A 12,985-nucleotide genomic window follows, 5' to 3' on the forward strand; every position below is an offset into this window, starting at 1 on the left:
CCTTAAAATCTTAAAAATGCATTTGATTTTAGGAAAAATGAGATTACATTCCTCAGTTAACGGCATTACTTACCAACAGCAGAAAACTATCAAGCCAAGTGTAGACTTCAAATGATTCAATGGTCCCCAGCCAAGGCTTTTGGTACTTGGTATGCAGAGCAGTGTACCCAATGTCAGTAACTGCAGAATGTGACAGGGCAAAAGGGACGCTGATCCACTGTAACCAAAGAGGAATGTGACATAGTTAATCTATGACTTTTGCCTGTCTTATATATGCACGGTTTAGCCACACACTTTGTTTTCTAATAGACCACAAAAGCTCAGTTGTTCTTCCTGTCCACCAGAGAAAAACCTAGAATCATGTTCTCTGTGGGATGCCATGAAATACTGATTTACAAAAGTTAGTAACATATTATCCATGCCTGTGCTTAATTTTATCACGTCATATCAATTATAGGAGCAGTCAGCCAACCTTTGAAAGAAAATATTAAATTTGAGAACATAGGTATATTGGCATATTAACTTTTAATGTTTTCTTTGAGTTAGTAAAAGATGTCCATTAATAAAGTGACAATGAAAAATCTAACTGAGAACTTGGTGAGTGAAACAAAACTTCAAGGGTGAGCTCAGTGCTAATAGAAGGAAGAGAATGGAGAGATCATCTAAATGGAACAAGGCAAAGAGGAGAAGAACATAAAGTGTGTATGCACATATTTCTTGTGTGACAAGGTTTGCTGGTGTGGGAGTGGGTTAGGAACATGGGAGAGAGAAACATAAATACATGGCAAGAAATTTTAATTGCAAGCTAAGGGATTTATATTTTGTTTTATAGGCAACTGGAAGCTAGAAGCATTTCTTCTGACTTATAAAAAGATTTTAGTAGATTTCTTCTGCATTTTAATATCACAGATGTGAACAGTGAGCTTAGGAGAAGGAGGAGTCAGGATAAGCAGTAGGTGAACTGGTATGATCTAGATGAAGGCCTAAAGTAGAGCCATGATATTGGAAATGGAAAGACATTGGTACTGAAAAGGATTATGAAGGGAGATCGAGCAGCTCCTAGATTCTAGTAGGAAGAAAGAGATCAGAGGGGGAAGATGAACAGATGAACCTCAAGTTTACAGTTGTCAAGCTCCAAGGATGGTGATAAAATCAACAGAATTGGAGAATTTGAGAAAAGGGGATAGTTTAAGGTGTGAGTTGCTTCATTAATTAAGTGTGCATGCATAGTCTTTTGAAGCTTGGATAACAAACCATAGTTGGCCTTTTACTCAGTCAAGTCAATAGGCTCTTAACTAGTAATCAAAAGAACTTGATTCCTTATCAGTTTAGTTACATTTTGTAGCAGAAAACCACTCTAACATCTATCTCACATATATTTGTCCTATCATCTTTATACTGGCATGCTTGATTTATGCTCCTGTGTGTTTTAAGTTCTGACCTCATGAAAAGCAATGAGAAATTACATCTACCGAGAATAAATAGCTTCATCCCTGGTGTTGGCTTTCTTAGTATATCAAGTGCCTCAGCTAAGAAGTTTGTCATTGTCAAACCAACCTTGCCTCCAAAGTTCCAAACAGAGATTTATTTTTGGAAGTTTATGATGATGCTAAGGAGAATTCTGAATTTCAGCACTGTCCATTTGGTTTTGGCAATTCAAATTAAATTGATTGAGAATTAAATTGACTTGAATTCAATTAAGACACTAGTGAATGAAATTCCATGAAATGCACATAGACACTAGGGGAAAAGAGGAAATGTTGTGATTATTGCTAGCATATGTAAATTTATGGCTTAACTATAATTTTAGTTGTAGTCATTTCTTTTAAAATTTTCCTGCCATTATTAAAGATTCTAGACAATACAAAAAAACAAAACAAAACAAAAAGTGAGTATGAGATTCGACTCCATTTTTCATTTCTAAGTGTCTAGTGTAAACACCAAAATAGAGGGAAGAGCTTTTCATTATGAGGAAAAAAGAGGAGGCTCAAAGGTGCTTTAATCATCCATGGGAAGGGTATCACGATGTGCAGTCTGAACTTCCTCTGTGGCCTATCTGTGAGGGCACCAGCCCTACACACTATGTCTCTGAGATAAAATACATGTGAGTGAGTACTACGCTACAGTGCCCAGCATGGAGTACTCACACCATTTTCTTTGATATGTCTTAGGTGTTGAATATTATTGTATATAAAGTAATATAGTCTTCACATTTTAAGATGTTGAGCTTACAAAGGCTCAACGTTGACTAAAATGTGTTCATAACACACCAAAGCACTCTTAACATAATACAAGTAATACATCTCATAATTATACAGTACTTTTTACTGAATAAAACACACATATATTTCCTAATTTAATTTAGAACTTATAAACAATACATAACAAACCTTTCTAGTGCCTATATAATTAAGCCTTTTCTTTGTTTTTAGACCCCAGATAGTGATGATTAATATTGAAACCCACAGTTTTTCCAATGGGATAATTTCTGTCTTATGAGAAGTCTTACAGATCAACTAAAATGAATACAAGGGGGAGATTAAGAGACCAGTGCAGGAGGCACCTGGGTGTCTCAGTCAGTTAAGCATCTGCCTACAGCTCAGGTCATGATCTCAGGGTCCTGGGATCCAGCCCTGCCTCAGGCTCCCAGCTCAGAGAGAAGCCTGTTTCTCCCTCTCCCTCTGCCCCTGTCTCGTGTTCTCTCTTTCTATATCAAATAAATAAACAAAATCTTTTTTAAAAAGACTAATGCAGGTGAGCACCAATGTTTACATTTTAACTCTGAATAAAGTATGTTGCCTTCAAACTCAAGGAATAGCACACATAAGTTTCCATCAAATGTAGGCATGAAGGGAAGGAAGCCCTAGGCCTTTTTAAGAATTAAATTGAGGGCATATTTTCTGTTAAAATCTAACAAAATGACTACAGTTTTTTGTCCAATTAATTCATTGAGAAATTTAAAATTTCAAATGGTATGTGATCTACTATGTATTACTCATGACAGAAAATGACATTTCTATTAATTTTTGCTGAGTTAGCATAACACCACAGTACCTTTTAGAAAGAAAAAGGAGAGGAAAGGAAAAGAAGAAGGAAAGTCTGCAAATGACTCCACTTACCAGGCCTATGAAGATGCAGAAAAGCTGAACTACATCCGTGTAAGCCACAGAGTAGAGACCACCCACTAGTGTATACAGAGTGGCAATCAATGCAGAGACGATGACAGAAGCTTGCACGTTGGCACTAATGATCACACTGATGGTGGCTCCTGAAGAAAGCAGACAAGAGAACACTGTGGTCAAGGTACTCAAATGGATTCCACTTTCTGTTTAAGGATATATTGAATGTTCCGTGACAGTAGGTATTTCCCTGTGTCATGTGAAAAGTATTGGATGATAACAGTTAATGTAAGTTTTCATATCAAAATCTTATAATCTCTATAACTTAAATATGTATATACATATATATACTTACATATATAAATCTACATATATTTAAACACATTCTTTCTCTCTGAAATTTATGCTTTGGTAACTTATTTATGTGGGACACCCAAAATTCATGACATGACTTCAGAATTCCATGAAGTATACTAAATTTAGTACTACTATAAGAACCCGAAATAATTTTACTACCTATCTGAAACAGACTTAATTAAATATATGCAATATATTTACTCATATCCTTGAGATAAGCCCAATCACCCATTTTCCATTAATTCTGACCCCTGCTAGCTTTTAAAATTCATTTTTATTTTCATTTATTTTTATTTTTTAAAGATGTATTTATTTATTGTTGAGAGAGAGAGAGAGAGAGAGAGCAGGGGAAGGGAAAGAGGGAGAAAATATCCAAGCAGACTCCCATTGAGTACAAAGCCCAGCATGAGGCGCAATCTCATGACCCATGAAATCAACACCGAATCCAAAACCAAGAGTCAGACACTTAAGCAACTGAGCCACCCAGGTGCCCCCTTGTTAGCTTTTTTTAGATGATGGGTGGTATAAGGTACCAAGGTTTAAGACAAGTGTGTAGATGAAAATAATAAAATTAGCAAATTTTATTCCAGTCCTACTGCTAGGACACCAATGTGTTGAAGGGCCCTAGATTTCAATTGAGATTTTTTTTTAAAAAAGATTTTACTTATTTATTCACAAGAGACACACAGAGAGAGATAGAGGCAGAGACAGCAGAGGGAGAAGCAGGCTCCATGCAGGGAGCCCGATGCAGGACTTGATCCCAGGTCTCCAGGATAACACCCTGGGCTGAAGGCGGCACTAAACCGCTGAGCCAACTGAGATTTTTAAGTAATTTTCATTATCAGAGTTTTAAGCCTGTCTTAGAAATAAAATTTAAGTTTTTCTTACTTTATGTCTTTGTTTATTGAGTTTGTTGATGTCTATATCTTGGATGAGAATATTAGAGAATGTACAATTAGACCACTATGGCTCTTGGACTTCTCTCAGCATTCACTTGCTGCTTTACAAATTCTTTTCCCATTGTTCTCAAAAGCTACATATTTTATATTTTATATTGTTAAATGTAGCAATTATAGGAATGCTAACATACATGGAACAAATCTGTGATTTTTTAATATCATTAATTGCGATCTTATATTCTGCCACCACTTCTCAGTTGCATGCTAACAGTGTGTGCAACCCACTAGAGATGAAAATGCATTCATTTTTCTCAAGGAGCAGTATAAAATATTTTGATCTAAGATAACAATACAATTTTTCAAGAATTTTTTTCTTAGTGCTTTGAATATGGTAACAAAATTATTTTCTTGAGTAAAGCAAATGAATAAAAGGAAAAGACTGACAAGGAATTGGAAGATGAAGACAATGGAAGGTAGTCAATTATTTATAAATGACTTTGGGTAATTGACTGAGTTATTGTTGTATGGATATTTAACAGGCTTTTTTTCCCCCTTGCAATTATTTACTTCATGTTGAAACTTTAGTTGCAATTCTTTGCCATTCTTCTTTTGGTCTGGTTTTCTATTTTAATAACATTTCTAAGTACAATTATTACCCTGCCTCTTTGGGTTGCTGTTTAATTTTCTACCCATTAGTGAAAATTTTATTAATTCTACACCTCCAAAAGGAAGGGAAGGAGGCTGTATGCTATAGAAGAAAGATCACTGGACTAGGATTCTAAAGATTTGGATACTGGTAAGTACTACCATTTGGTTGTAACTCAGTGGTTTTAAAGAAGTCTCCCACTTTTCTATTACTATTAAGATTGGGATTAATTTTTCTTTAAAATATTTTCTAGATAATTCCATCATTTGTAGTGAGTAAAATAAATTACCTGCTAATGAAATATTACTTTATTCATGCAGCCATAAAATAAACATACTATAAATAAAATCATAAAATTCACTGAATTTGAGCTGTGAGAAGTGTAAATATACATCTTTAAAAGATTTTATTTATTTACTTATTTAGAGAGAGAGAATGCATGATTTTGGAGAAGGGCAGACAGAGAGGGAGAGAGAGAATTCCAAGCAGACCCTAGTCTGAGTGTGGAGGCTGATGCGAAGATTGATCCCAAGTCCCTGGGATCATGAACTGAGCCAAAATCAAGAGTTGGATGCTTAACTGACTGAACCACCCAGGTGCCCCTTACAGATACATTTCTTAAAAAAATGTTTGTAAAGGATGTTGTCCATTTATGGTAAGAAGATAGTTTAAAATTCTCCTAAGTTTCTGTGGTGAACTAAGCACATTCACAGGAAAGTGGTGATAGATATTGTATTTGTCTATTCTTAAGTATTCCAAGTTATTTCTAATAAACACTAATTTTGAATTACGTCCAACTATTATTTTTGAAGAAAATATGTATTAATTTAAAAATACATCTTTTTGGGATCCCTGAGTGGCTCAGCAGTTTAGCACCTGCCTTCTGCCTAGGGTATGATCCTGGAGTCCCGGGATCAAGTCCCACGTCAGGCTCCCTGCATGGAGCCTGCTTCTCCCTCTGTCTATGTCTCTGACTCTCTCTCTGTGTCTCTCATGAATAAATAAACAAAATCTTTTAAAAAAACTATTTTCTTTACCAGAGCATATATTTCAAGCAATAGCAGCAATGTTTTTATACATGTTGTTTGATATGTGTGTGCATCTATGTTGATATGTATATATATCCTAATATTTTACATATATATTGACATACACACAGACATAGAGACACATGCTCATATACAAAAATAATTAATTGAAGCAAGTTCAGAGTTTAGTTCAAGTTTATATTTCCAAAATACTTTAGAAATTAGTTGGGGCACCTGAAACCAAAAGACACCTGGATGGCTGAGTTGGTTGAGTGTCTGACTCTTGATCTTGGCTTAGGTTATGATCTCAGGGTTGGGACATCTAGCTCCATGTTGGGCTCCATGCTCAGCAGGGCATCTTCTTTTTTCTCTCTCTCTCTCTCTCTCTCTCATTCTCCCTTTGCCCCTCCCCCATTCATGCTCTCTTTCTAAAATAAATAAATCTTTTCAAAAGAAGGAAATATTAGTTTATTAATTCAATTCTCCCTTCAGGGCTCAATTGTATAGATTGATTTTTATTTGATGAGAGTGAACATTTTGTATTCTGTTAGCTATTCAGCCCACTCCCTTTTTAATATCTCAGCAGGCAGTTTGTTCTTAAAACCAACATTTTCTAGTGTTGAAACCAATGACAAATAAACTACCCATTGCTTCTTGGCTAATGAGAGCAAGGTGGGAAGAAAGGTGCATTTTTACACATAATTTCATTAGGATATAAGTGCAGTGGTAATTATGGCATATTATTATATTGCACCAAGAAAGTGCAACATTTTCCACTGAGGTATATGTTACTTTATAGCTATCAAACTCTCTTCTACACCAAATCATCTCTTCATTTTACAGTTGGAGACCAAGAAGGTAAGATTATATGGGAGTTTGAAAAAGAAACGTGTGAAAGGTAATATAAACTAATATCTGATATTACAGAGGACAGATCTGATAATAATACTGAAACCAAAAGACAAGTTTGTGGTATGGAATATATACCATAGAAGGACATTCATCTTTTTAAAAAAATTTAGATTCAATTAGCTAATATATAGTACATCCTTAGTTTTAGGTGTAGTGTTCAGTAATTCATTAGTTGTGTATAACACCCAGTGCTCATTACATCACATACCCTCCTTAATGCCCATCACCCAGCTATCCCACCTGCCTCCACCTCCCCTCCAGCAACTCTGTTTGTTTCTATAGTTAAAAGTCTCTCATGGTTTGTCTCCCTCTCTAATGACTGGAACTGGAGAGTATTATGCAGAGCGAAATAAGTCAGAGAAAGACAATTATTATATGGTTTCACTCATGTGTGGAATATAAGAAACAGTGCAGAAGATCATACGGGAAGGAAGGAAAAACTGAAGGACATTCATCTTATCTTACTTTTGCTTTGATTACTTTGGGTCTAGCTGTAGACTGGAGCCCTTTATCTTCATTTGTAAGATGAGATAAAGAGAAACATATGTAGATGCCTGGATGTTAAATATGGACATATTTCAGTGAGGAAGGTTGTGAAACTTCCAACTCTGTTGATCTGCGAGAAGGAACTCAACACTCAGTGAAATGATCTGTATTTCCCCGTGATCAAAAGGAAGGTTATGAAGCCTGACTGAAGATCTCCCGCTATCCCACTGAAATCTCCTGTTTTCTAAACCTTACAAGTGGGTTGAGAATCAGTGGGCCAAGGATAATTTGTCCTTAGGATTAATTGGACTTGGTAGTAAGTTAAACCCTAAGGACTCTAGGTTCATTTTCTAGATCCCTAAACATGTTTATAACCCAGTACTTTAGGATTACATTGAGAAAACAAGTGATGTTTTTCTTTTTCTCTTTTGAAGAAAGTAGAGATAATTTACTCATTCATTCATTTGTGATTAAGATTACTACTATTATCAGGACACAAGTCCTGCCTTCAAGAAATTTATAATCCCTTTTGAGAAGTTGGATTTGGGCTTGATATAGATTAACGGGCACATAATCATACAAAGTGACAAGTCCAATGAAAACAAAATTCCAGGTGCCTAAGGAAGCCCACAGCACGGTCAGGATTACTGGTCCAAGTAAGTGACATGTAAGAGAAGATTGAAGGACATCTCCTGGTTGGCTTGGCAGATGTGCAAAAGGGCAGGCAGGGAACAAGTCAGAAGCAGAGGGCACCTGCACTTGCACAGTGTTAGAGGCAAGAAAGGAGGTGAGGCCTAGAGTTCTGGAAGGAGGGGAAGGGATGGTGAGAGGAATCAGAGTCTCAGTCATAAAAAGCCTATGCACCCACTTAAAAGTTTGGAAAAGAACAGTAAAGGAACAAAATCCGATTTGCATTTCAGAAGAATAGACTAGAGGAGGAAGTCTGAGCAATAAACAGGGAGATGGTTGCATTCACCCAGGTGAGGGAAGCTGCAGGTGGCCTGGCCTGGGGCTTTAAGGGAGTAAAGTTGTGTATGTGATGTTCCCTTAACCAGAGAGAGGCAGAGGTCCTTACCTAAGGCAGAGAAAATGGCTGCAGCCCAAAACATTTCTCCCATTAGAGCGGGAATAAATAGGAGCCCACCCATGCGTTTTCCATAGATCTGTTGAAACGGGTCTAACATGGTCACATATCCCTTGGAACGCATAGGCTTTGCAAAGAACAAACCACCTAAAATAAATTAAACAAATGTTTGTGAGAAAATAAAAAAATACATAATATAATAGTCTTTGCCAACTTTTTTTTACCATGCTATAATTTCTCAAGGGAAATAAATTTTTAGAACACTTATTTGTGTGGAGGAACCAGTCTGAAATATAGTGTGAGTACAGAACCAACACATATTTAGCAATCAAACATGCATTTCTTAACACCTTTGTCATTGTATGCATCCAAAGGGCCATTGGATGGTATATCTGAGGCATGTGGATTGAAAAACATGGACCAGTGTGACACGCACTAAAATGCCTTTGTATCACCCACCATAGCATTCAGATACTAATTAAGCTCAAGATCCAATAAATGTATTTTAAATGAAAGAAAAAAAAGAACTCTGTTATATAATATTCTTGACCTTTTCTTAGTTTGATTTACACAAAGAAATTCAGGTACAATTCAAGTTGATTCATTGTTAATGATATCTTTACTATTTTTAAAAGAAAAAAATCATATGTTAAGAAATTCACTATTCTCTTACCATAGATCAAGGGATTTTTAAAAAACATATTCCGTAATCAAGAGATCAAATAATCTAAGCATTATTGTTACCGACTTCTGGTAGCAGGTACTTGAGAGATTCCTGGTAACATTTTTTTCCACAATAGTTATTCACAGTTTGACTCATTATTTCACTTGTTATTTGTACTCCTCTTCTTTATGCTTTACTGAGTGGGTCACTAAGGTTTAAACTTTCACTTACCTAAAATCAGACTAAGAGAATATCCAATTGGTGCCTGAGCCCAAGCTAGACCATAATCTGGTACATACACTGCTTCAGCTGTCCCATTGATGTAACCTCCTCCGACCCAGGTGGCTGGAATAGAATGAACAGTGAGGGAAAGACACTGCCATACCCCAGACCTGCTCAGTTTAACACAGTGGCCAGTAGCCTCCTATGACTATCGAGCACCTGAAATATGGCTAGTCTGGTTTGAAATGTTCTGAGTGTAAAATACACATTGAAATTGAAAGACTGAGTATGAAAAATTAAATGTAAGCTATCTCAATAATTTTTTTGTATTATTACATGATAAGATGAAAACATTTTCAACATAATTGAGTTACATTCAATTATTTATATTTATTCCCCCTATTTTTTCATGTTTTTAAAGTGGTTTGTAGAAAATTTAACATTCCCTTTGTGGCTCACATCATATTTATCTTGGTCAGTGTTTGCCCTGGGTGTTTTCTGAGTCCATTTAGTCGTCAATACTTTCAAACCATATTGTTATATCCCAGAGTCTGACATTATATACAAAATATTATGTGACTATTTCTATTCTCTCTCTTTTTTAAAGATTTTATTTATTTATTCATAAGAGGCACAGAGAGAGACAGAGGCAGAGACACAGGCAGAGGGAGAAGCAGGCTCCATGCAGGGAGCCCGACATGGGACTCGATCCCGGGTCTCCAGGATCAGGCCCTGGGCTGAAGGTGGCACTAAACCACTGAGCCACCTGGGCTGCCCGACTATTTCTATTCTCAATAATATTACAACCTTTCCCTCCACCCTCCATAACATGAGGTCAAGTTTCTTTATCTTAAGGTCTTTCTGTTTTAATTGTATTGATATTCTCACATTGATCTTCTCACATTGATCAGGTTTATCTTCTTGCGGGGTTAGGGGGAGGGTTTCACGCATGCACAGGTGTGGAGGTATGTGCCTTTTTAAAATTTGTTAATAGGGTCACTTCTTAAACACCCTGAGTATATAGGATTTAGACAGATTTCCATTGTAACATATTGTTTACTTCCCTAAATTGTTAAAGGAGACATCGCACTTTTACTCCAAAGTGTCCTAAAGTGAGTGTAAATTATCTTTCCCAAGTGCCCCGTATGCATTTAGACATAAAAAATGGCATTTAGAATTTGAAAAGTTGACTGAATATCTACTTGCATTCTTTGTTTTAATCTGGGTCTTTTAGTAAGATATTTGATATTTCATGGAGAATAATAAGAAAATGTCTTCTTCAGTTGTCATTTAATAGAATTTCTGTAGAATAATAGCTGAAGGAGGAGACCAAGGAACCAAAGAAAACACGTGATGGTTAATCAAGATTGGACCAAAAAGGATCTATAAACTTTACCATTTTCTGTGATAAGGCAATATCACATATAATTATTGCTAAAAAGCTAAAGTTAATGGAACACTTAAATCTTTACAGTTTATATCCTTTGAAGAGTATTGCCAAGATATTTTTTTAAAATTCTCTGTATAATTTGTGTAAAATTATGAGGAACATAATGGCTTACCAGATATGTGTCTGAATTCTAGGCTATATCATCCAATTGGGGATAAAATTTAACTCTGAAAAGTTCTCTGAAATCTCACAGAATATAAGTAAAATAAATAATATGTACATGAAACTATCAAAGACAGATGTCTCTATTTGTGTTCATGCCAAAATATATCTGGCTTTTGCTCCAAATACAAAGCTAAGAAGAGAGTGTTGTGGGGTTAGTACTATTGCTTAAAGGTTAACATGAAAAGATCTCCCTGCAAAGGAATTTCCAGCACATTTAAATGGAAAGTGTATATACAAAATCCTCAAGTGGACAAATATGCTCTTGGCAGCCACTCTCATCTGCCTGGAAGATTTTACGTGGGTCTTAACAAACAACAAATGCTATAATTTGTTTTTTTCATTGTAAGCCCTCCTGAAAATTTAAACAGTTTCCCTCCTTCACTGGGTGTGTGACTAGGACTTGAAGAAATGATTCTCACAGGTACTGAATCAGACCTGATTCGCCTACTAGGCAACTGGAACTGCTAACACCACCCAGCATCGTCTCATTGCATAAAGTAAATGGTCTTATGAGAACAAAGCCTATTAGTGATCATTTGTCTTTGCGTAGGTCTCCTCTCCCTTGTCCAAAAACAAAACAAAACAAAACAAAAAAAACTTGGTGACTGAATGATTACAAACATTATAATATAGAAATGAAGACTTGGTTACTTATCATGTGAAAGTCCTCCCATTTTTATCAGTCTTGTCCCTTTTATGCCAGAATTTGCTCTGCATGTTTGTATATTTCATGTCAGACTCACCAGTGAAAACAAGAATTCTTTCAAACTATGTGCATTTTTATTTTTTAATCTTTATTCTTTTTCAAATACATACAATCAATGAATGTAACAGGGTTTAGATAATATGGTTCAGAATTTAAATGAATTATAATATTGACCAAGATTCTTTTCAGTTCTGAAAGACTAAAATCTTTCAAAATCGAGCTAGACCATGATACTTCATATGAAATATCATGATTTAAATTTTTCTATATACTTAATTAGACTATTCTGTTGAAAAATAATTCTAGATGATAAAAAAACAAATCCTGGAATATGATCTTTATGAACACAATAGATATAACATTAAACTAGAGTAATAATAGCACATTGTAATGAACAAAATTAACAATGAGCAAAGATTTTGATATGGACAATCTCATTTAGTCTTTTCAACAGTTTTTTGAGTGGGATCAACTCTCATTGTTTTATTTTGCTTTTCTTCTTATTTTCTTTGTACAGGAAAAATCTGAAGGGAATATAATTCACTTCAGACATCAGTATTGCATCTGGATCTTTAGGATAAAGAAGAAATGTTTGTGCTATAATGAACAATGAACATTAAGATGTAAATGTGTATGGTGTTCATCCATAGGTAGATAATAAGAGAACATCTTAAAATGTATACCAGCATTTCAGTAAACATATATGCAGGTGGTAGACTAACTGGATGATTCTCACTCTGTTTTTGTACTTACCTGTGTATATTAGATATTACAGAAAATATTTTGCACGATACAATTTGTTCTATATATGTGTGTATGTAGAAAAACTGAGGAACAGAGGGTAAAAAAGGACCCTTTTACAAATGATGTGCCTTTGTAAAGAAAGGAAGTGAATTCAGCTGGAAGGCTGCAGGCAGTGCATTGAGGAGGGGCCTCAGGGTGTGGCTGCTGGGAGACCTGTGTTGGGTGCTGACTCCAATCCTTGATAATCATGTAACTCTGCATCCTTACTCAACCCCAGAGCCCTTTCACATTGCTCAAATATAAGGAGCTTCATAAAGATCATATGAAACCATATGCAGTTAGCAAAGAGTTAAATGAATATAAAACATGCGTATCTGAAAAATAAAACGTATAGTCCATAAACTATTCTAGAATAGTATAGGTTTCAGATGGCCAGCAGAGATGCAGTCTTCACAGATTGCTTTGGTAAACTATTCCATATACAGAGGAATCATTTTTAAATA

The 12,985-nt window shown here is 35.5% G+C and overlaps 1 protein-coding gene across 1 annotated transcript in view; it reads right to left on the reverse strand.

Annotated features, from left to right (window-relative positions):
- SLC5A7 (solute carrier family 5 member 7) overlaps positions 1 to 12,985 on the reverse strand; it is a 28,295-nt gene that overhangs the window by 12,853 nt on the left and 2,457 nt on the right. Inside the window, exons 3-6 of the mRNA XM_072844357.1 lie at positions 9,427 to 9,540; positions 8,523 to 8,678; positions 3,120 to 3,268; positions 74 to 217 (exon numbers count right to left, since the gene is read on the reverse strand). Of these exons, the coding sequence (XP_072700458.1) occupies positions 74 to 217; positions 3,120 to 3,268; positions 8,523 to 8,678; positions 9,427 to 9,540 (563 nt within the window). The remainder of the gene's footprint in view (positions 1 to 73; positions 218 to 3,119; positions 3,269 to 8,522; positions 8,679 to 9,426; positions 9,541 to 12,985) is intronic.

This window comes from Canis lupus, chromosome 11 (assembly GCF_048164855.1).
Source record: "Canis lupus baileyi chromosome 11, mCanLup2.hap1, whole genome shotgun sequence".
NCBI lineage: Eukaryota > Metazoa > Chordata > Mammalia > Carnivora > Canidae > Canis > Canis lupus.